The sequence below is a fragment of the Micrasema longulum genome, unplaced genomic scaffold, assembly GCF_059751315.1.
Source record: "Micrasema longulum isolate JH-2025_06_02 unplaced genomic scaffold, ASM5975131v1 h1tg002536l, whole genome shotgun sequence".
NCBI lineage: Eukaryota > Metazoa > Arthropoda > Insecta > Trichoptera > Brachycentridae > Micrasema > Micrasema longulum.
The window spans coordinates 21910-46820 of NW_028279676.1; the positions used below are offsets into that span (position 1 = coordinate 21910).

A 24911-nucleotide genomic window follows, 5' to 3' on the forward strand; every position below is an offset into this window, starting at 1 on the left:
GTCACCTTATGTAAAGAAATAATAAAAGTGACAGTGAAACGACATGTCCCCTAGACCAGTGTTCCGCAACCCATGTGACACGACTCAGTACTGGATTGATACTCGAGATAGTGTTGGGTGTACTAAGGGACGGTATGTAGAAGATGTGATGCGAGACCAGATTGGGTGGTTATTTCTCAGATCACAGATTAAAATACATATTATTCTGTCCGCGAAATAAGATATTTTATGAAAACGTTATTACTATTTCTCGGTTAGAAATATTCTCATTAATAATATACTTGATCGATAAAATAATGTTTATTATCTGCGTAGGTGTTTGGTGGTTGTGGGTCGAAGTTCCTACCTCAGTTGGAGCTGGACAAAAGAAATATATTTTATTTTATTTATTTCGAATACAAACAGATGTACAGGTTAAATTAATATAAATAAAAACTATAAAAATGTATACATAGTAGGGCCTGCCATCCGATTATATGTATCCACTAAATTATACTGCAATAAAGCGGTGACAGTTTAAACTTTAAACTTTAAAAATAATAAAAAGACTTTTTATTAAAATAAAAAGAAATATGGACAAAACAAGGAGATAGTGGGAAGGAAAAGAAAGAAATGGATAAGGAGTGGTGAATGATCATTGAAAGAAAGTAGGGATAGAAAATTGCATTTGCTTTCATGATTAAGAGGAAGAAAAGAGACAAAACGTCCATTCTCTGTTATTTCCAATCAAGCCTATTTGTTCTCTTTTGTACCTATTATATGGAGTGTTAAATATATCCAGACTATTAAAATTCTTGTTAAATTCTTCACAAATAAGAGGGATCGTAGAATGTTTCCGATGATTACTTTGTTAATGATGTTTGAGGTTTGTTGCATTTTTATTGCATATTGAATAAGGTACGTCATTTTATTACGAAGCGTGAGCATATCGGCTATTATGAGTTGTATTTACTGCACTTGGACTACATGGTGGAAAGGACTTGTGCACAACTGGGTTGAGCTGACCTGGTTGAGCTGACGGACGTTACCACGCCCTGTGGTCTCTTTATAGGCCACGTTCCTTTGTTCGTAATGTCTCCATTGTAGGAACGAAGTAAATGTACTCCAGGACGATGCTCTTATGTGCAACACTGTTGGTCATGTGGAATATAATGTATTGTTGCCTATTGAGTTTTTCCTATTGAGAACGTTGAATCGTTTCTTGCAGTATTTGCTCTATATTTCAAGTGAAATCATTACACGTGTGTTTGTCATCGATCAATGAACTACGACCTCCACATTTGTAAATACCAAAACTTTTACAAATGACCGAACTTTCGGCCTAGTTTCGTACATAAATACATGTAAACTTTTAGAATTATAGAAATCTAAATATTGAATTAGAGTATTTTTTGCCTCGGTTGAATTTTTACTGTAATAGTTCATGCTTTTTTGACTAGATCTTAAGCACTAGACTGATCATTTTGCGTTTGTGATGCGAATAAGGATGATGAAAATGGATGCATTTTTAAAATATTTTGTTAAATCATAGAAACGCAAATATTTATTTAAAACTGTTATTAATATATGCATAAAGTTATTTTATTATAAGTTTTCTCAAAAAAAATAAAAATAATCGACAAATTACATTTTTATTCATAGATCGCAAAATTTTTAAACGGTGCGCCGTAGGAAATAAAGTTTGCGAAGCACTGCCCTACACGTTCAGTTTACACAAACACCCTTCTTCCTTTCCAATTCTTATATAAACCGTCCTTACTCCAACGTCGGCCATCCCCTCCGTGCCAAAACCGTGAGAGGAATTATATCACACTAAACCCCTCAGACGATGTGACGAAAAAGGCTGTTTTGTAGAAATGAAACACGGGAACCTAATATGATCACGAAATGTACGTGGCAACAGGTTTTATTCTCATTGTAAAAAATACAAAGACGCTACTGTTATGAGAAAAGGATCTAAACGACCTTGCTGTTGACAATTGAAACCCATTCTCATATATGTAAATACGGAAATTTTATTAAAAACATATATAGTACTTTCAAATTAGGAATATTTTTTCTGTTAATGCCATAGAGAAGAGAAATAAGGAGACAAGAGCTCGTAACCGTGGAACTCGCATAAGAACAAATTTCTCTTTTTGGGAATTAAAAATCTTTTTTTTTTTTAAAACTTTTTGTACATAATTTTAATTGTACATTGGTGGGCATATTGCCAAATGGCAATTTTAGATATTTAAAAGATATTTAAAAATATAAATAAATGTATTTGTGTATAAGTTACCTTAAAACAATACCATTACTCAACGGGAAAAAGAAATAAAGAGGAAATAGGAAGGAGAGAAAGGAGGTGTTTCTTCAGACGTAATTTAAACTGAGATACTGTAGTAACAACTTTGGTGGTGGATGGGAGATGATTCCACAGTCAAGCAGCATGGACACTTTATGAGTTATAGAAGAAAGAGGAATTGTGGATGGTTATTAAAAGAGTGCTTTGAGAATGAGAAGGTAGAACCCATAAGCGTTGAAATTTTTCACGCAGGTATATAGGATCGTTAGGATTTAGATCATAAATATTATATTATATTTATTTTTTCTTGTTTGAAAGAAGAAAGGAGGGAATGCTGACCTGGGGCTACTCCGTATGGATTCGCTGGCGAAAGATTTTTAAAGACCGAGTATACGAAAAAAAATATTTTCGTATGTTATATTTCATTATTCTTTTTTTACAAGTGGAATAATACGAGTGGCTTGTCACGGAAACGCTTTTTTCTTATTTTTTGGCATTGTATTTGTAGTTATATATAGAAAACTATAAGTGGCCTATAATTTTGGTTTATGTGTAAATATATATTTTATAACAACGGCTATTGTTTTTTTAAATAAATAAATATGTTGAATTAAACTTTTTATTTACAATTTTAAAAGAAAAATAATAATTTTATGAACTTTCATTAAATTTAACAGAAGTATGTTTTTTTTATGTTGAATTTGATAATTTGAAGATAAACAGAAGTTTTGTATCTTAAGTCTATCCTAGATTTATTTTTCATCAAATTAGATTTTTTTTAACAAACTATTTAATACATAAATTTATCGCTATTTATACAGGTTTGCCTAGGGAATGGGACAAAAAGCAAAAATCAAAAGAAAATTGAAAATAATAATTTATGATTTTTGTATATATTTCTCGATAGAACGCCATGAACGTCTTGAAAAAAAAATACCAGTCATTAGAAAGGAATTACTACTTAGCAATAAACTTGCAAATGCACAAAAAAATGTTATACAAACCAACAAATTAATTTTAAAAAATAGTTTGTATTTTTTTAACTACGATTTAAATCAAATTTTCACGTGTGATCGTTATTTTACATATTTTTTTACTTCATTTACTTAATTGTTTGTTATGTAATGATTTTCGTAAAAACTTATTAGAATTATGCGTCATTTTTTTTTTTAAAGGCATAATCCGCTAAACTTATATTTTGAGGCTTTTCAGCAGGTGTAATAGAGGGGATATGGAAGGAGGTAATGAAACATACACCACAACACCCAGACCAATTCAGAAAAAATCTTTCTTGAATTTTTCTCTTGCTACTGGCGGCAACCGAACCCGCGATGCCAGTTTCACAGTTAGCCGTCTAACCAACTGCACCACGGCGCCTGTCAAAGTTAAAGTTGTTGAATCTGTTAAAGTTGCTTACCATTTGGGCGGCGTTGTTGAGAGAAAAAAGTAGTATGACAACCGACGATGCCAACAGTCGGACAGCTAGAGACCCTCCCAACTTGCGTCCCAAGGCCGCAAATTGGCCGCAGCTCTGTAATCAGTACACAAAGGGTTAACAACTTTCTACTGGCTAAGTTCTACAAAGGGACCTAACTCTATGATAGGGTCTAAGCTAGTTCGTTATAATCAACATAATATGGTACTTAAGTGATTACCTGTAAAACAGTACTTCTATGCCACATATTTTTACAACGAAAAGTGACGATAGACAGTGTGGCCTGATTGAGTTGTTTATAGCAAAAACATAAGACAGCAGATTCATTATTTTGCCATAACATAATCTACAGTACGTTCACGGAGACTGGACCGCTGTGCACGTGAAAACCACGAGCCCACTGCGTGATATAGCATTATTGGCCCATTTCACGACACGGCAAAAATCTACAGGGCATAATAAAATACAATACGGTGGATCGATGTTTATTGTTTTACAATTATTTATTTATTTTATGCCTTACAAAAGTAATACACGGTTCACTAATCTCCAGTGGATTTCCTTTTACAGTATTTTTATTTGAGGGTGCTCACTTAATTCAAATAATGATTTTGATAAAATTATCATTAAAATCTCTTTTGTTTTTCTATGTATATTATTTGCATCGAGTTATTGTGCCGTGGCTAGTGTTGCGGACTCACGGATAAGAGATCCGCGGTTCGAACCGCACTCTTCCCCAAGTTGGTTTCAATTTTTTTTAAATGAGTTATTTACAACTCGTTGAAAATAATCACCAAAATTATATTTAGGTAAATTAAAAGAACGCTATTTTTTTTTTTTTTTTAAATAATGTATTGACCGAGGCATTTTTATTGATATTTTTACTAAAGTCCTAATTAACTATGGAGTTTTATAAAAAGAAACGAAAAATGTAAATATTATAAAATTTAAATAGGTACTTTCATCATGATTATCATTCCTTTTCGCACGTAATAGTGCAAAGGGCACTGCATTAGTACATCAACCGCAGCGTATCTTCACCATTTTTTGTTAAATGAAGGTAAGGTGATCACTCTTACGCTTCAGGTACCAGTGTATTGACTAGAAAAAATATTCTAGAATAAAAATACATTATAAGAAATATTTCATATCAACCATGTCGGGAATCGAACCCGAGACCTCTTGCATGTTAGGCAAATGCGCTGACCATTATACCACGAGGCCAACAAATTGGTACTAACGAATCTAATAAACATCAATCCACTAAAATTTTACCTTGCCGTTTAGGTTTGAATGATATGTGTGAAATAGGCTATTCTCCGTCGGGTATCACACGACTGGTTTGTTTATTTGGAAATTCTTGTAATAATTAACAGATTTTTTATTTTTTTTTTACAAATAATAATATCAGGTTATAGATTTTATTGAACTCTGGTAAAAAAGCCTTTATGAGATGACGCATCATACGTGTCATAAATAAATATTTTATCGTCTTAAGACTGGCTCATGAAGATTAATACTGATCACATTACCTTCATGTAACAGAGGATCGAAATATGATTCTACATACTAGCGCAGTTTTCTATTCATTTGTAATATACAGGGTGTCCTTTAAATCCTGTCACATCCGAAACCACGATGATCAGTTCAGGCGAAACGACATATTAGCATATCATTTTATTTAGAACAATTTTTTTTTTTAAATAAAATATTTAAAAAAACATATGGTTGCTTAATTCTGCAGAGGACAAGCGAGAGGAGCGCGGTCGTCCTGTTGTCGGCGTATCAGACTCCCCCCTCCTTCCTTCTCGTTTCTCCCCTGCAGAAGTAAGCAACCATTTGGTTTTTTGATATTTTTATTTTTAAATTTTATTCGTTCTAAAAGATTATTTTAATGTGCCAAAATGTCTTCTTGCACATACTGGTCATCGTGGTTTTGAATGTAACAGGGTTTATTAAACACTGAGTGTGCATAAAAACAGTGTTTGGAGTATGTCCAAATGTTTGCAGATAGGCTGGATTTCATCCCTAGAGAGTTATTGAGAACAAAGTTATTGCAACACAGAGGGAAAACATTTTTGAGATGGGAATATGGAAGTCTAAGGGCTTATAAGTTATCATTGACTGGTTTGAGTGGCCACTTTACACACTGTGTTACATTCACTACTCTGTCCATATTAAAACATCTACATTTCCTCAACTTTTGCATCTGCTCTAAAAATAATTCGCTAGAGAGTGAAAGCCTGCCTTGTCGACAAATATTTAAATATAATATTCTCAAAACGCGGTAAACATTTATTGTTTACAAGACAAAATAAATAGTAGTGTTTTTACGTCACAAAATGTAAGTATAAGACTTAGAACAAGTGGTAACATCTTAATTCCCAAATTAAAAACTACTACAACACAACATAATTATACTTACAGAGGAATATTTTTCTTTGAAGAAATGAACTAAGAAAATAAAAAGTGCTGTTAGGAATACAACATATTAAAAAAATAAGTGAAAAGCTACTTTAATAATTATTTTTTGTGTGGCACTAATTAAAAACACAGTTGATCTTTACTTTTTTGTTATTAATATGTTATCCTTAAAATATTAATAATTAAAAATAAAATATTAAAAATATTGTAAGACGTCACTCCCCGTATGCACACAAGAATAGTTTTTTCTTTTACGTAATGGAAGGCGTAATGTCAATATATTTATTTAATTAATATCAAAATTGTATCTAATAGTTATATTGTATACTCATATTTGTTATGTGAAATAATAAAATATAAAAAAAAAACATTCACAATTCCTTAACTCTTCCATCTTACTTCACAAAAGTCAACAGATGGAGGATATTTCGTTTTTTTTAAGGTTTAATATATTATTGTCATGTTTAAAACAAAAATGCCTTAATTCTCACAGTAAAGTTCTGCGCTAGGAAGGGCCCCGCCACGCACAGCATCAGCAGCGCCGCCACCGCGGCGAGCAGCGACGCGGGCGGCGCGGGCGTGGGCGGCAGCGCGAGGGCCGCCAGCAGCCCGACGGGGGGCAGCGCCGCGGCGGCCCCCAGCCCCCAGCCCGGGCTGGCGCCCCCGCGCTGCCGATACAGCCGCTCCAGCGACCCGCTGCGGAAGCCGAGGAAGAACCCGGCGTGCTTGGCTAACTCACTAAAACATTAAAACATTGTTTAGAGTACCTAGGACAATTGTTTTATCCAGTTTTAGAACACATTCGGACATGAATTTTATTTGTTCCTCAAGACTCCACTTTTTTTAGAACGACCATTCTGCAGATACTTACTAATTGCTATTTATATTTTGAATCTTCAAATAGGGCACACATAAACATATTCTTATGTGTGCTTTTCTGAAAAACGCTAAAGAGTTTGTGTACCTTGGAAGCAGGACAGTTTTACAACTTCAAACCGCTCTCCTGAACAATTTAGCGAATGTGACTTCCAGCATTTCAGCATTAAGGTATAGAAATTACAACAAGGACGGAGAACATTTTAAAGAAGGGAATATGGCAGTCTAGGCATTAACAAGGCTTATGACCTGTCATTAGCTGGTTTAAGTGGCCACTTATACACCATATAACATTCACCATCCTGCCTATGCTTGAACATCCATATTTTTTAGATTCTTCCATCGGTTGATTTTACTGAAGTTAAAGAGCTGAAACCTTCAATATTGTGAAGAAGTTCATCTGATCGAATTATTTCATATACTAGGCAACAACAGATGGAAGAATCGAACAAATATGAATGTTCAAACATAAGCAAAATGGTGAATATTACACAGTGTATAAAGTGGCTACTTATACCAGCCAATGATAGATCATAAGCCGAGTAAATGCTTAAACATTTGAATGCTGTTTGTAACCATATTAATATGATTGTTAACTTCCAGTAGTAGGGTATGTATAATATAATGAAACAAAATCGTGGTAGTCCACATTATTATTCTGTGGAAGAAAACATGGCGGCTTTAATTAACACTTCGCGTCAAAACAACCGAAGCTTCACGTTTTCCTTACGTTACTCTTGTCAAATTTTCCGCCTGCTCTTTTATTTTTTCTCAGAAAACATATTGGTGGTTAAAACACAGAAATTTAAGATTTTTTCCCGTTTAGTGAATTTAGGGGATTCTCTGGTTTGAGAGTCGGATTTTTAAGCATTTTTTGGGATTTTTTAGTGAAAACCAATGAAGAGATAGAGCTTTGGAGTTTTTATCATTTATTATAAAGGTTTTAACAGTATAAATTTTTTGCTAAAAATATTCACTAAAACCAAATTTGTAGCGCTCTGGAGACACCTCCTTCGAAAAAATGGACACTCACCCCCTACACAAAATCAGCTGTATGGCTTATTTGAAACTAAAAAAATTGACAGTTTTTTAATATGTAAGCTTATATCCATGGAATGGACAATTGTGAAAAGAAAAATTTTAAAATTGAATTTTCGACGGACTTCGGAACAAAAAATTTCAAATTATGTGTATTATTTGTCAACTTTTTGTTAAAAAAATAAATAAATACTACAAATTTTGGGGTATTAATAAACAATTTTATGCGTCTATATATGTTGAGTCGACTCTAAAAAATTTAAAGTGAATTGGCCAAGCCGTTCTCAAGATATAATGGAGGAAAGTTTGAAAAACATCGTATTGAGAAAACCACATTTGAAGTTTAAAGCACAGTTACAACTCATACCAGCGCTCCAAATACCTGGCTCTTCTAACTGCTGCATCTTTTTAATAGCTTCGAATTAAAAAAATGCTTGATTAAAATATTTAAGATATATTAAAAAACAATTTATGCAAAAAAAATAAAGATTTTTTGTACCCATCAAACCAGAAACCCCCCCCCCCCCCTTAAACACATAAATAAAATTAACATATTACAACAGAGATGAAGAACATTTAAGAGAAGGTAATATGGAAGTCCAGGCATCTACAGGGCTTATGACCTGTCAATGGCTGGTTTAAGTGGCCACTTTACACACTGTGTAACATTCACCATTCTGCTTATATTTAAACATTCCTTCAATGCTTTCATCTGTTGATGTTTGTGAAGTTAAAGAGCTGAAACCTTTATTTATGCGGGTGAGATTCATCAAATTGAATTATTTCACCTACATACTAGGCAACGCCTGAAAATATATATATATATTTTTTAATTTCTATACTTTTTCATGGACCAGGTAATTTATCAACAATATTTTGAGTTTGTCCAAATTTTTGTAGACATCAACAGATGAAATAATCGAAGGAATATAAATGTTCAAATATAGGCAGAATGGTGAATGTTACACAGTGTGTAAAGTGGCCACTTAAATCAGCCATTGACAGGTCATAAGCCCTGTAGATGCCTGAACTTCTATATTACCTTATCTTAAATGTTCTTCATCTCTGTTGTAATATGTTAATATAAACAGCTCCCCAGGGTGTTGAATCCAGTCCTTGTCAACAAAAATTTTGACAAACTCAAAATATTGTACATAAATAATAATATATTTAATAGGCATATTTTTGGCTTCTTTCAGAATAATTTGATAACATAATACAGAAAATAACAAAAATACCTGTGTCCATCTCTGCTTACAAGTTCATTCCTAAGTCTGGTCTTGAATTCCTCCGAGTCCTCCCTCGCTCTTCCTTCAATCACTCCTTTGTCTTCTTCAATGGGACTCTTGACCTTAGAATAAAATAAATTATCAAGAAATATCCAGTGCAATTTATTTTTCCTTTCGTCATTATTCCATGTCCGCTCCCTAGTTAGAGCAATAAGTGCCCACATAGAACTTCTTGGCATCTCTTTAAGCCACCAGTTTTTGTGCATCCTCCCAAGTCAGGTTAACATTATAAAATATATGAAAATAAAAACAATTTGCAATTTGCAAACAAATGCAATCATAATGTTTCGCCTTTATTAATTAAATTGTGTAGCTTTTATTTATGTATGCATGCGTATGCGAATGGGTATATGTATGTGTGTATATGTATTAATTTATGGGCGTTTGCATTTTCAAGGACATATTTATGCATAGAAAATTATTCGAAAAGAAAGTAAAATTACATCACGGTAATTATAGTAGACTTGGTGGGAGTGGAAGCGGGAGGTAGGTGTTTGTAATTGAATTTAATTCAGTGATCGTTTGAAAGAAGACAACTTGTTATCAAAGAAATCAAGATGGTGTGTTTGTTGGCAGACCTAAAAGTTCTGGGCATAGGGGAATGAAAACCGTAGTTAGTTCTATGGTTTTCGGTATTGAAGAATAAGTTTTGTCATAGGTTTTTAGTTGGGATATTTAATTTTATTGAGCTCAGTCGTTCAGGCGCATCAAAGAGTGAGTTGAGAATTTTAAATAGGACTAGACAGTCTGATTTATTTCGCCGGTCTTGAAGAGAAGATATATTTAAGCTAGTTTCTCACTCAATATACGTTTATTGGTGTCTGAATAATCCTAACCTCCAGCTTAGCTTTCTTAAAAATCAATGTTTAACTGATTTAATATTTTTGATGTGAACATCATAATATGGAGACCAGATAACAGATATATATATATATATCAATTTGTGTATACTTCTTGCCCACCACAGACCGCACACTGCATCTGAGGACATAAGTCTCCTTAGAGGTGCCCACAAACGCGGAAATATTGCTCGTTGCCGAACAAGAAAAGATGCCTGAAGTAGCTCTCTGTGGTCTGGTAGCCTTAGCATCTTGGTGCTGTAAAAAAGTAATCCTGAAGTTCATAATGTGCACTTCATTAGATTGAGAAAAGGCAGAAGTGAATACTTCACTGACTGGGATTTAATTGATTGGACATGATCCATTCGCCGAAATGATTCCAAATATTTTTAAGGCCTTAAAATTCTTTATTGATGCCGCCAGATCTGTATATTTGACAGGGTCACTGATAGAAGCGAGAATATGTATATACTACTATGTTTATAATTTTTTTGTCTATTTTATTTTTTTTTCTAATTTTTTATTACTTTGCATTAAAATGTAATTGCCTAGCTTGGAACGGGTTAAGTACTTTTGTTACAAGGGCAAAGTTTTTAACAAAAAAATATACATGATAAAATGTATAAATAAATAAATAAAATAAAATTTGAAAATTTTAGAAACATTTAATAATATTTATGAAAAATCTTTAAACGCGAAAACAATTGTTAGAGCAAATTCCGCGAGGTTTATTTTTCACTGTTTTATAAGTTCACGCTTTTTTTTACTTCGTCGATCAAAATCATTAAATGATCAGCACAAAGGTTGAATCCTGGATCGAATAACTTGCCAGATGTGTTTTCCCTAAACAAATATTCGGCCAAGAAGTCAACTGGATCAGCCGGTCTTAGCTTAGAAACCAAGGTTAAACCTTTGGTCAAAAGAGGAAATACGCTTTTCATAAGGTATTGTCGAAGGGCGTCAGAATGTATCTGAAGTCGTTCAGTTTCTTCGTCTTTTAAAATCTTATACAAAGTTGTCCATTGTTTTATATGTTGTTTGTTCTCTTTGTCTATTGATTCTTTAATCAAATTCAATCTTTCGGACTCATTTTTTTCTAGCCTCAGATCCATTTCGCTCTGCGTTTCTAAAATTTCTTTAGTAATTGTAGTACAAGGTTCACCCGCAGTTTCGACAATTTTCTTAAAAATTATTTTTTCAGTTAGATCTTTTTCAGTTAGATCAATTTTTAGGATGTCGATATTCGCGTCTTCAAAATAAGTCAACAGGGTTTGATCAAAATTATCAAATTTTCTAAATTCTTTGAGATTTTTAATAAGATCTAGTTCGCTGTATGGTAAATTAAGTATTTGTTTTTCTCTCTTTATCATTATTTGTTCACAAAGAAATAGATCAGAAGCTTCTAAAGATACAACTAAATCTGGATATCTGCTAAATGATAATTTTAAAGCACTTTCATGGTTAACACTTTCATCTTTACTATTTTCTTCGTTGTTTTCACTATCTAAGTCTTCGTCCTTAAAAGCACCAAAAATACTGGAACATTCTTGATAAAGTTTTGGGTATCCTTCTAATATCCATCCCTTGTTTTTGCTCTCACAGCTGTCTATTTTTTTCTGCAAATATTGAATTAGTTTATCTTTCGGAATAACACTCACTGATTGAATTTCATCCAGCTCTAATTTTAAGTCATCGATGTTTTCATTTTCTATTAACGTAAAGAATCTTTTTATTTTCGGATTAGTTTCATTGGGTTCATCATCTTCAGATCGAATATTGTTGTAGAAATTTATTTTCCATTTTAACTCGTCAATAATAAGTTCTGTTAAAATTTTGTCGGAGTAAATAGAAATACCATAGAAGTTTGAAAGGCTCGTTGCCAAATCGGTTTTTCCAGCAGCCGGTGGACCGTACAATATAATTTTATGTGGTTTGAGATGGAACTTATCTTTGAATTCTTGATAAATTATATCCATGTCATCCAAAAAAGAACAAGTGTGAATAAATCGAAATTTGTTTTTATAGATATAATTTGGTTCCATCACAAGATCAACTGTTAAGTGATAATACATGTGTGAAGACATTCCTGGAAGAAAAATTATTTCTTTTTTCGGGATGTATTGAAAATATCCACTCCCATAACTTTTTCCAATCTTAAAAATTATGTCTTCTAATGTAATCATATCCTTTTCCATTGCAAATATAAATGTTTTTGAAACAGGAAAATATAGAAGCATGGATCCAATCACTTCAACCAAATCTCTGACGTGAATAACGGGTAAATTGTTTTTTCCACTACCATAGACGGAAATTATCTTTTCATTTTCCCAAGCCATTTGAAAGAAAGGGAAAAACAAATTCTCTTCAAACCCGTAAGTCAACCCAGGTGTGATAATAATGGCCTGGACTGTTTCTTTGAATCTTTTTGCCAAACCAATTATTCTTTCTTCGAAATCATAATGGCTTGTATAGTTGTCGTTTGGATAACGTTTTGCAAAGTTGTCCTCATTCATTCCTTCGTCTTGTTCTTCAGTACTTTTCATAATTTTACCACCCCAAGTTAGCACCGTCGACACTAAAATTATTCGTCGAACTTTGTATTTAACTTTTATTTCATATTCTCCGATGTACGCAACTGCGGCCTCTGCTTCTTTGGAAACGTCATGTTCTATTAGATCTAATAAATGAAATAGTTCATCCAAGCAAGCACATTTTTGACTGATATCGAGGATAAATACTTTAGCATTTCGAGCCGCTTCCATACAATTTTTCCGAGGCAAAATTTCTTTTACACCAGGCAATTCCTTAACTGATTTATTACAAACGGTTCCGATGACTTCATAATTTGCGTTCGGTAAAATGGCATCTTCTCCTGGGATAGCTTCACTTCTTTCGATTTCCTGAACCACGGGAGAATCTGGACGTACGTCGTCTTCACCGAACACTTCTTCGTAAATAGGCAACGCAACGGCACTTTTGTAGGCCAAAGATGAAATATATGGTGCCAAATATCTACCGTTGAACGAATCAACATCATTTATAAACACTCGAGTATTTAATAACTCTGACTTTGATATTTTCAAATTACTCATTTTTATGTCGTTATCGAAGGGTGTTTTTCTTTATTGATTAATAATTCTAACTAAAAAATTTAATAACATTGAATTTGGTTTGACATTTGACAGTAAAAAAAATAATGTAGAAAACATAAATATAGTACTACTACAGTCAATTCCAGGTAATTTTTATTCGAAATTTGAATTTACTTTTAAAATTTATATTAATAAGTAAATTAGCTTTTTAGACTATTTTTTTGTACCTACGCATTTTAAACATAATGTGTTTATATTATATTGTTATCAAAAACATTTTTCACTTTGTGGTATGACATTTTACACTTATTTGTTTATAAATTTGTATAAACCACTTAATTTTTTTTAATTACACTTCGACCGGTTTCGAGGTTACTACCTCATCGTCAGGAATTTAACTAAACTAACTAACCATCACGCCATTTCTCCAGAGGGGTAGGCAGAGAGGATAGAACGCCACACCACTCTGTCCTGGCACACTTCCTTTGCTTCCTTCACATTCATACATCTTCTCATGCACGCACGTGAATTTAACTAACTTATAATTATACGCGTCGCTATTTATATAATAAAATATTGTATGAAAGAGACAGAAAATTGAAAGAAAGAGAGAGAAAGAAGATAAAATAAATCATAACGGGAATAGTTTTAAAAGAGGACTCGAAGTTAAATTTAATTGATTATTTATTATTTGAAGTTTTTGATTAATGGCTTTACTAATTTCTAATCGTTCTAAATTATCTAAACGAAAACCATTTTTATTGACATTGAGAAACGGGTGTAGAAATTTTGCATGTCAATAAAAATGGTTTTTGTTTAGATAATTTAGAACGATTAGAAATTAGTAAAGCCATTAATCAAAAACTTCAAATAATAAATAATCAATTAAATTTAACTTCGAGTCCTCTTTTAAAACTATTCCTGTTATGATTTATTTTATCTTCTTTCTCTCTCTTTCTTTCAATTTTCTGTCTCTTTCATGCAATATTTTATTATATAAATAGCAACGCGTATAATTATAAGTTAGTTAAATTCCTGACGATGAGGTAGTAACCTCGAAACCGGTCGAAGTGTAATTAAAAAAAATCAAGTGGTTTATACAAATTTATAAACAAATAAGTGTATAATGTGTTTAAATTAAACTATTTCAAATAACAATAAATTATTCATGACAACTATTGTTTTTTTTACCGTTATATTTATCTGTACTTTATGGTGCATATCTCACAGCATTGTTATGTAAAACGGTTGAAACTGGATCATTTATTGATTAAATGCACGATGATTAGTCTTACAATTCAGATTCCAGGTTGGAAACTGTTATAATCATATTATTATGGTAGTAGAATTTTGATTGTTGAGAGTTGGTGGAGCTTGGCGGAGCCCTAGTTAGAGATCGAGAGAAGACACGAGGTTGCTGTTTAATGCGTATTTATCACTTGGAGAACACATATTGAATTGTGTTGCGCGAGTGTTCCGGGGATGACGGGTTGAAGAGACTGCACTTGAACTGCATGCTGGAACTGTGTGACTGCGTCGAGCAGAGTCTTCGGGCTGGCTGGACTGACTGAAATGAACGCTGGGCATTACCACGCCCTGTGGTCTCTATATAGACCACGTTCCTTTGTTGTTCAAATCTCCATAGTAGGGACGATGTCAATGTACCGGAAAATGTTAATCTCGTGTTTCGCAGAATAAAATTAATTGAATTCAATAGAAAATGTTGACTTGCTTCTTGGAGTCATGACTATATTTCAGGTGAAATTATTTAGAACGTGTGGATGTATCATCGATCATGAATTATGAACCCCACATAGTTATAAAGCAGGGATTTTAATAAATATATCATATGAACTGTTAAGGAAATCAAACACCAGATTTTTCGGATTGAAAAAGCTCTAAACGTCTTCACAAGTATAATAATATTTTTAAAGAACTATTTCCAAATTTAAAAATATTTTTATGGGAGTTTTCATATTGTAATGAAGCAATTACTTTTCTTTTTTAGGCGCCCTCTCCGCAAAATACTTGCCACTATGGCTACGCACTTTAATGTTCACTGTGGGAAAAAGGCTTTTTTTTTCAACACAACAGGCCAGGAGGCCCAATTGCAGTGGTGAATTACATCACAGAACATCCAGGCTTGATAAAAATCACATTTTAATTTATGTGTTTCTCACCGGGAATCGAACCCAACCCACCATCTTCGTTATTTATTTTGATTTAATTAATTTCATTTTTCATTAGATCATTAAATAAATAATTGTATTATCTTCAAATAAATTGACATCTCTATTCCATTCCACTTCTTTTATGTTGCTTAAAAATATTTTTGTGGGTTCAAATTTCTGACACCTTTATTAAAATCGGACAACTGGAGAAGAATATTGATATTCTAAAGGAAAGAAATCTCAATGCCTCTCGAAGAATCTCAATTTCATTTAGAAAGAAATTATTTCAGGAGTTTAAAGTTTGAAATTGAAAAATAATAATTTGCACATTATGAGGCTTTATTTCCAGGCGACAAAAAGTTCTCATTATTTAAAAGACTTTTGGAGAAAGAAAAAATATCGCCATTAGTATTCCGAAAATGCGACCCTTGTAGAGGAGGAATTCGATTAGCGCTGTTCTGTTTTATTTGTCTCTGAGTTTGCTACTTATGCTGATATAATTTAAGGAGACTCGTGAGATAACTATTTTTATTTCATTTTAACATTATTTGACAACTTTATTTTAAACACTATCATAATCACTTAAAAATATGAAGAAACTTTTAAGTAACAAACAAACTATCAAGCTGTTTTTCGTGATGGTAGGCAGATAATAAAACGGCTCGTTTTCTCTACATTCATATGACATCTCATGCACACACGACGATTATTCCGACTTTTGATATGTTTTTCTTGAAGAATTTGGTAAAATAGGTCATGTCTCTCTCGGTTTTCTTCGTTTTCTGCATCCATCAACATTCGCACCAAAAATCCATTTAACCGTTCTTTCACTGTCCATTTGCTCTACATGTCCAAACCAACGCTGCACTCTTTTTTTGTTGTGTCGATAATACTTGTCTCGGCTTTAAATATTCACGAATCTCGTATACACGAAGAGAGACTATTCGATTTATTACAGGAACGAGCAGAGTTGTGCAGTAGTTTACTTTTTTTAATGTCTAAACGGTATAATTTTTTATGTTTTAACTTTGTATAATAAATTATCTGAATGCACTCCAACGGGTGCTCTAATGCAGTAAATATAAAACAATGTACCGCTTTGAAGGTCGTCATATTATAAACAAACTGCATTCTTTTTTTGTGAAGAATTCAGGCATATGATGCCCAAATGGATCGATTTTTCTCTCCGGGTATGTATTTAAGTGTTGGTAATACACAGGTAGGGTTGCTAACCATTTGAGATTATTTGGAATAGTCCCAAAATTAAAATAACTGTACAAAGAATATCAACATTGCTTGCAACAAGATTTTCATTGCTACAGGAAATCAGATATAAAAAATGTTTTCTTGGCCGTAAAAATTAGAGCGTTTAGTTGTACGGCCAAGTTTCTCAAAAGTGTATGAAAAAAAATGATGAAAAAGATTTCTGTAAAAAATCAATCCTTTCAAACGTCACAGGTTCAATTGAAAACCAACCAATTAATTTTAGCGTTATGTATTGTGATTGATTCCCGGTTTCCAGGCAGACATGTTTATAAACTTTTAATGATTTTTGACAGGTACAAGATTTTTCTTTTAAATGTCAGGAAAACTCACCGACTTCAACTTGTGACGTCACAGGTAGCGTTTTTCAATATAACAAAACCTTTAAAAATCATTTTGATGAAAATATGTTACTTACATAAAAATAAGAAAAAAGTTTTTTTTGGGTTTGTCTGATAGTCTACGAAAATATGTTTTTTTTTAAACTACTGAAATTCCTCGTTAAATGCCTAAGAGTCACGAAATGTACGTATTGTAATTGGATATGTTGGTGTTGGGCTTGCACACAGAGCAACAGGCTGGCTCTACTTGAATTAATACTTTTATACCTTGTTTTTTTTGCCCAAGCCCTGCGGACAATAAATTGCTCCTCAAAATATATTAAAAAAAACCTCTTACTTTCAAAGTTCACCACTTAAGAGCTTTTTTCAAAGTTGTGTGGTAAATAATGTAAGTAATAAAATTGTTTGATATTTTGTCGGTGTTTTTATGCTTACATATTTTTTACAGCAATTTACTTTTTTTGATATAATATACAGTAGCTTTAATGCGTTATAAGAAAATATACATTTTTTTGGCGGGTCACCTAAACTGTCTAGATAAGGTCAGCTTCCCTGTTTAAAGAGTTTTCTTTTGTATTTCTCCCATTTTCTTAATAAATTTGAAAAGAAGATAAAATAATCAAGTATTAATTAAAATTTATGAATACCGTATTTTACGAACGCTTAGACGCAAAAGACCATAAGCTGCACTCAAATTTTTGGTTAAATTTTCAGAGTAAAAAAGGTTGTCTCATGGTCCGAGGAATACGGTACTTTTAAGAAATGTAAATTTAATGTTTTCGTGTAGGGTCCTCGTGTTCGTTATTTTTTTCAGAAAATATTTTTATAAATGTTCCAAAATTACATCTTTGTTACTCCTGGGAATATAAAATACGAAAATAATTATTACTTATATGAATAAGGGCATGAGATTTTTTTTAAAATATAATTATAAAAGTGAAAACATAATTTAATTTTGCTACCCTTAATATTTATAACCAATTACTACAAACAAAATTCGTTTTAAATCTGTAATTTTTTATTTTTTTAAAATGTTATACCACTTAAATAATTCTCACTAAAATACTGGCAACCCTGTTCGTATATTAGTAGTGGCGAATACGTATACTCGCATACTTATTCCCGGTTGTGGGGAGATGATTTATGCGCCACCTTTTTCTACCAAAAGTCGTAGTGTGACCCGCGGACGATTTTCCACAAACTTAACGCAATGGGACTCGACTATTGCTCACTCGCTCGGACACGCTTGTCCACTTTCAGCCAAAAAGGGAAAGAGAGAGGATTATTTGCTTTTTAATTGTAGATCAAAAGACGCGGATTTGCCAAACAGTTAAAAATCACTTTATGGGACACTTGCTAATACAATGTTTATATAAAATATCTCAACGATTTCCAAATCGTTTTGGATTTATGTATTCATCCTTAATTAAGCAAAAACTGGACTCAATCCTCAGGGCATTTAATAAATAAATAAAAACATCCATATAGGTAGATAGAGTGTCATCGGAAAGCGTCTGGATTTTATAACGATGTTTTGTTTTTGAAATTATTTTTGTATATACACGGTTTTTTAAAGCCAGACCGCGAAACTTAAAAGGAACATTCCTCTTGGTAAACTTTAAAAATCCTTATAATTTTTTTCCGAAAACTTTTTTTTTTTTACAATCTCAAAATGGAGTGAATTTTTAACTTCTCGGACTAGCAGTCTCTCCACTAACCCCTACCTTTTTCTTACCCAGACGCTTCCCTTGTCCACATCTGGTGCGTATCGTTTCGTTGGTCAAATACGTTTTTATCTCGATTATTTTGTAAAGGAGGGGTAAGGGTCTGGTAAGGGTAAGAAGGGGTGCTAGTCTGAAAAATTAAAAATATACTCCATTTTGAGAATATATATGTATTTTCATAAAAAAAATGATTTTTTTTCAAAGCTTACCGAAGGATTGTTCCTGCATAGTTTCGCGATCTGGCCATGAAAAACCGTTTATGTTGTTTATTCGTCAAGGTATAACTAAATGTGAAATTTTATTAGAACTATCTAAAATATATACATTTCATTACAAAAATTCAAAAGTGTCTCAGGAAAGACGACGATATTTTAGGAGTAATATTTAGAAATTCGGTAATTTTTAAATCCAATTGATTAGGTTATTAAATAAACCCTTACGAATTGATACAAAAAATAATAATTCATTAATAAGACGGACAAAATATGCTTAAAATAACATTAATATGCCCTATGCACTATTAGGTACGTTTAAGAAATGAAAATACAAATTTTAAACATTTCAAAAACAAATTTATAACATCAATATATTTCTTATAAAATATTAACCAAAAAATAATAAAAAGTCAAATAAATATACATTAACAAATAATTTATTCGTAATACTGAAATTCAGTACACTAAAATATTTAATAACTTTCATTTTATGTGCATAACAATAAGTTTTCATGTAAATATATCGTATTAGTATGCCTACTAACACAAACGAAATTTGAAAGTTTACTTTGTTCACCGACAGGCAGTTACATCATCTAAACCCTTTGCTTTTTGACGGTAAGAAATTTTCCAGGTATAAATAGCTCATATATCTCTTAAACAAAAATGCATTTGATATAACTAATCACATATTTAGTCATTTTCAGTCGTTTGGTTTTCCGTAGAGCTGTCACCCGTTTTGTTGTGTGTAAATACTACTCTTTTACAAACCTATTATAATTATCATAGGAAACAAGTCCTTTCATTTTTTTATTTTTTTTTAAAAACAACTTTTTTTACAACATTTTCCTGGTGGTACAAAACCTGTAAAGTTTTTTTAAAAAAAAAACAAGAAAAACATTCAATCGTTTTGAAACTCTAAATAACATAATTCAAATCTATGTTCAGAAAACAAAGGGTTAACATTCAAAGGCACTGTAGTACAAAAAATGTACTCTTACACAAGCCTTTTACATGCCATATAAGGTTCTATTTCTCAATTGAGATATTTGTCGTTTTTTTACTATGTTTTCTGTTGAAAACAGCGTTATTTTCAATTATATTTTAGATGCATCACATTTTTTTTCTTTTTTTAAGCAATGCAAAACTAAACAAATGATTTATTTTGTTCACAATTACTGACCAATATGAGTTATTAAAACAAAATCCATTTATTGTTTAGTTGTTTATGTGGAAATCAGAACGTTAGTGTTCGTAATAATACTTTTTAAAAAAACTTACAGAATCGCCTTCATCTTTCCCATCAGATGGAGCGTCCGGTAGCACAGTAGCTGAATCACCTCCGTTTGCATCTCCGGGTCCGTTTTTATTGGGTTCAATACTAGGCTGGTACTGGAAGAAAAAACATTTGCAATAAACAATCCTGAAAGGAAGAAATAAGTGTGCTTCCTAGTGTAGTGATTGGCGGTTATGTCTACAATGATTGAGGTTCCTGATTGGATTTTTGGCAAGGTTTCGAGAAAAAATATTAAATTTCTTACTGTTCCTGGATTGGAATGATCGAGATACCAATACAGTGTCTTATGCACCATCTTGTATTATTTTTGAGATTTTCTAACAAAAACATACCTATTGATGCATCGGGCGCTGCGATGCTTTATTACTATTACTTTTTAAAACTTTATTGCTGTTTCATTAAAGTTATATTATCAGTTTTACGCTTCAGGTGCCAGTCCTGGGACTATGAAATTTTCTATAGTAAAAACTTATTGTAAATAAAATATTTTATGTCAATCATGTCGGGAATATAACTCAAGGCCTCTTGATTGGCATGCAAACTCGCTGATCATTACACCGCGAAGCGGACAATATAAATGCATATTTTTACATAAACAGGGCCTTACTTATTAGATTTTCTAATACCGAGCTTATATACCAAGGTGTACCTATTTATACCCGGTATAGGAAAAAAGTTACTTTTAAAAATATTTGCAAACTAGTATAACTATACTAAGCTAATTCCATCGCCACATCCTGCGTACATATATGAACAAGCTGCGTCTGTATGTGTAGTTACAAATACTAAAATAAAACGAACTAAATAAAATGTCAAGCGTAACTTACAAAATGCAAGTCTATTAAAAACGATAATGATATTTATTTATTAATATTTTACTTTATTACTGTGATTTTTAAGACTTGTAATTTCTTCTAAAAGAAAAAACTGTAGATAAACTACATTTTCTGGGCGTCATGGACTTTTGAAGAAGAATATTCAATATAAATAATTTAAGAAAGGCGATTCATAGACATTACACCACGCAAAAATTGATATAAGTCATAAAAAAATATATACCGGAATGAAATATGCCATTGATGAATGTTTAGTTTCGTATATTTTTATTAAATAAATTTAAAGGTGTAAAATAATAAATCTTTTATGTATAAATACTGCAAAATATCACAAGGATCATTTTCAAAACAAACGTTAAATAAAATGTATCCGAATGTAATATAAATTCGATAAAACACTTTTACACTCATAAACGATATTTTACTTTAAAATCTCTAAAAAGACAGCGTGTTTTTCAAATCGTTTAAATTCGAGATAAGCGCAATCCATTTAACTACACAAAAATGTGATAGATGACAGATCGCAGAATAATTTTACAATCGTAGGCGTATTTAAGTGTTATAGCACGTTGGACGCAATACGTTTCTATGGTCGCTATCCCAGCTCTATGCCAGGTTTTTTTTGCGAGGTTTATAAGTTAGAATTTGTAATATTCTATCACTATGCCTAGGCATAATTTTATATTTGTTTAATAAGTAAGGTCCACAGAATTGTGAATATCATAAGATGTCTAAAACGATCATTTAAATCAGCCAATAACATACGAGTATCATTATACCAGTAAATCCCTAGACATATTCTATTCGTTGGGAAATTTGTCGTGATATTCAAAATACTCATAAAACTCCTTTCAAACTCCACAAAAGCTCTCAGAATTAAAAAAAAAACTTTTCATAAAGTGTTTAAAATGTGTAATAAAAGTTCTCAATCCGATTAAAAGTTTAAAAAGATATTTTAGAAGTTCAGAAAAATATTTTAATGTTATATTTTTTACTGCTTGTAACATTAATACTCTTGTTAAATTCGGACATTTGAAATGGTACGGTAGAACACATTTTGGAAGAATTACCATGAATCTTTCGAAATATGTTTTAATTTACAAGAATTTTTTTTTAACAGGAACGTATGCATTGGTGTATCATTCTCCACATCAAGACCATAAACTTTTTTGGATTTCTTCGTGAAATAAAGTAAAAAAAATGCAATAAAAAAGGGAAAAACATAATTACACCAAAGAAAAAATATGTATGGAGCTTTTAAAATATAATTGGAAAAACAAAATATTTATATGTGAAGTCAATAAAAGAGCAGATTTATTTGTGGACAAAATGATGATAGTAATTTATGATATCATGCCTACTTAATGAAGAATCTATTAAAATCTAAACTTAAATCTAATCTTCAACCATCTTAATTTATCTATCTAGATGGTTGAATTCTTACGTAACAAAAAAAATCCTGGCAGTTGCTATAAACGGTGTCTTATCTAGTTTCAAATACTGCAGCTCTGGTGTTCCCCAGGGTTCCTATTTAGGTCCCATTTTATTTTCTCTCTATTTCTTTATATATAAAAGACAATGTTCAAATGGTTTCTCTTGATGAACTGAATAACTACCGGACCGATTTATGCGCGGTTTTCAGATAAATGTACATCTTTGCCGCGAAAAGGTTTATATCTCATAAAATCTACAGTTTATTAAGTACTTCAGATTTTTAATTCGTCTTATATTTTTTATAACAAAACTGGATTTCGATGTTTTTTTCACATGTTACAATAATTTCTGCATTTTCAAAAAATGGTCAAAAGTTTAGTGGTGTTTTATGGTACAGATATTTAAAATTACACAAATATCAAACTCATCAATTTGTAATATATTATTGTAATTTTAAGTAAAATCTAGCTGCAGGAAAAAACACTTTAGATTCACTGATATATTTTAAGTATTTTTTTAAGATAGATTTTACATTTACTTTGAGCTTTTCCAATCAATCTTCGTTCTTATTACGAACTGGTAAAGCAATAGCTGCTTTTTAATATTTTTCCTTTTTAAGCTTTCCTGCGAAAGAACTTAAAAGCTCACTTTAATGATATACGTATTCATGTTTTAATCAAAAATAGGATCATTGGGAAAATATTTTATAAAGATTTCATTTTGATAAAAACATGAGACTTATTTTTTAATGTTCGCATAGAAATGTAAAATTGCTTTTTAAATTTCAGCAAACGTTGAATTTAATTGTGTTGAGTGGTGGATTTTTGTCTATGTATAATAATAAATTAAATTTGAAAAATATAAAAAACAGATCCTCACACAATAGTAAGAGCAGTTAGAAAGAACACACCTTATTCGGTAAATTTAACATAAGCCTTGTACATAATAAATAAATAAATAGCAAATAGTAAGAAACTCCCGTTGAAAAAAATAATATACTCCTATTTACTGACATGAGTTTCAATGTTTGATTACAAAGTTGCTTTAAAATAATTTAAAGTCAGCCGATTACAGATCATACGCCATATTCGTCAAAAACAATACCTGCCTCTATCAGGTATCCCTTTTTTTATCTTTTTTTATTTATTTTTTTCATAAATTACATAAAAAGTACATGTTTTTGTAGAATTCTAACTAACTAACTAACTAACTAACCATCACGCCATTTCCCCGGAGGGGTAGGCAGAGAGGATAGAACGCCACACCACTCTGTCCTGGCACACTTCCTTTGCTTCCTTCACATTCATACATCTTCTCATGTACGCACGTCGATTATTCCGACTTTTCACATGACCACTTTCAAGAATTTGTTGTACTTGATCATGCCATGTCTTTCTCGGCCTTCCTCGACTTCTACAACCAGACACATTCGCATCATAAATCATTTAACCGTTCTTCCATCATTCATTCGCTCCACATGACCGAACCATCGCAAAAGACCTTTCTTAATTTTGTCGATAATGCTTAACTCAGCCTTGCATTCTGCTCTAATTTCGACATTAGGGCACCTATCATACATGGTTTTTCCGCACATTCGCCTGAGGGATCGCATTTCAACAGCATTCAGTCTACTTTCGTCCCTTTTTTTCCAACTCCATACATTAGGGTTGGTACCAGAACTCCATTATGTACTGCTAATTTAGCCTCTTGCGATAGACACTTATTTGCCACGACAGACTTTAAGGCACCATTAACTCTGTTACCGGCACTAACCCTCCTTTCAATATCCTTGTCCATATTTTCATCTCTAGTAAACATACTACCCAGATATACAAATTCTTCGACCTGTAGAATTCTAAACATATCTATATCACCACACACTTCTACAGGTACTCCTGCTACGAAAAATTAGCAAAAAAACACATCATGCATGAATTCTATCAAATTATTTCTGCTTTAAAATATTGAGGTATTTTGTATTTCAATTTGTATTCCGAAGAAAGGCGTTAATTATAAAATAATAAAGCTAATCATAAATAAATAAAAGCTTAGAAACCGTAGCAGGGAGTCAGTTAAAATTAATTCCAAGGTAAATTTGTTTAAGTACGAGTATTTTTCTTGTTATTTAATATATATTTCATAAAAACCTTCAATCATCAACCCCCGACCGTCATTAAATGAATTACATTACTTTTGATCAATCCCGCAACTCTTTCATTTATGAATACCCGAGTTTGCGGCATCCATATTTATGAACTTATTTGATTACAAGAGGAACAATCTCGATGTGAAAGGCAATTAAAATTCAATTATTTGTTTCCGGGAGATGGAAAATTTCAATTTGTCGGGC

At 32.0% G+C, this 24911-nt stretch overlaps 2 protein-coding genes across 2 annotated transcripts in view; both read right to left on the reverse strand.

The window, feature by feature from the left end:
- Positions 1 to 24911, reverse strand: part of LOC148271999 (uncharacterized) — a 46383-nt gene that overhangs the window by 20003 nt on the left and 1469 nt on the right. Inside the window, exons 2-5 of the mRNA XM_088240639.1 lie at positions 20276 to 20386; positions 9299 to 9411; positions 6638 to 6884; positions 3705 to 3818 (exon numbers count right to left, since the gene is read on the reverse strand). Coding sequence (XP_088096765.1) covers positions 3705 to 3818; positions 6638 to 6884; positions 9299 to 9411; positions 20276 to 20386 — 585 coding nt within the window. The remainder of the gene's footprint in view (positions 1 to 3704; positions 3819 to 6637; positions 6885 to 9298; positions 9412 to 20275; positions 20387 to 24911) is intronic.
- LOC148272000 (adenylate kinase 7-like) lies at positions 10843 to 13392 on the reverse strand. Its single transcript, XM_088240637.1, has one exon. It carries the CDS (start codon positions 13278 to 13280, stop codon positions 10932 to 10934), a length of 2349 nt encoding a protein of 782 aa, XP_088096763.1. The 5' UTR covers positions 13281 to 13392; the 3' UTR covers positions 10843 to 10931.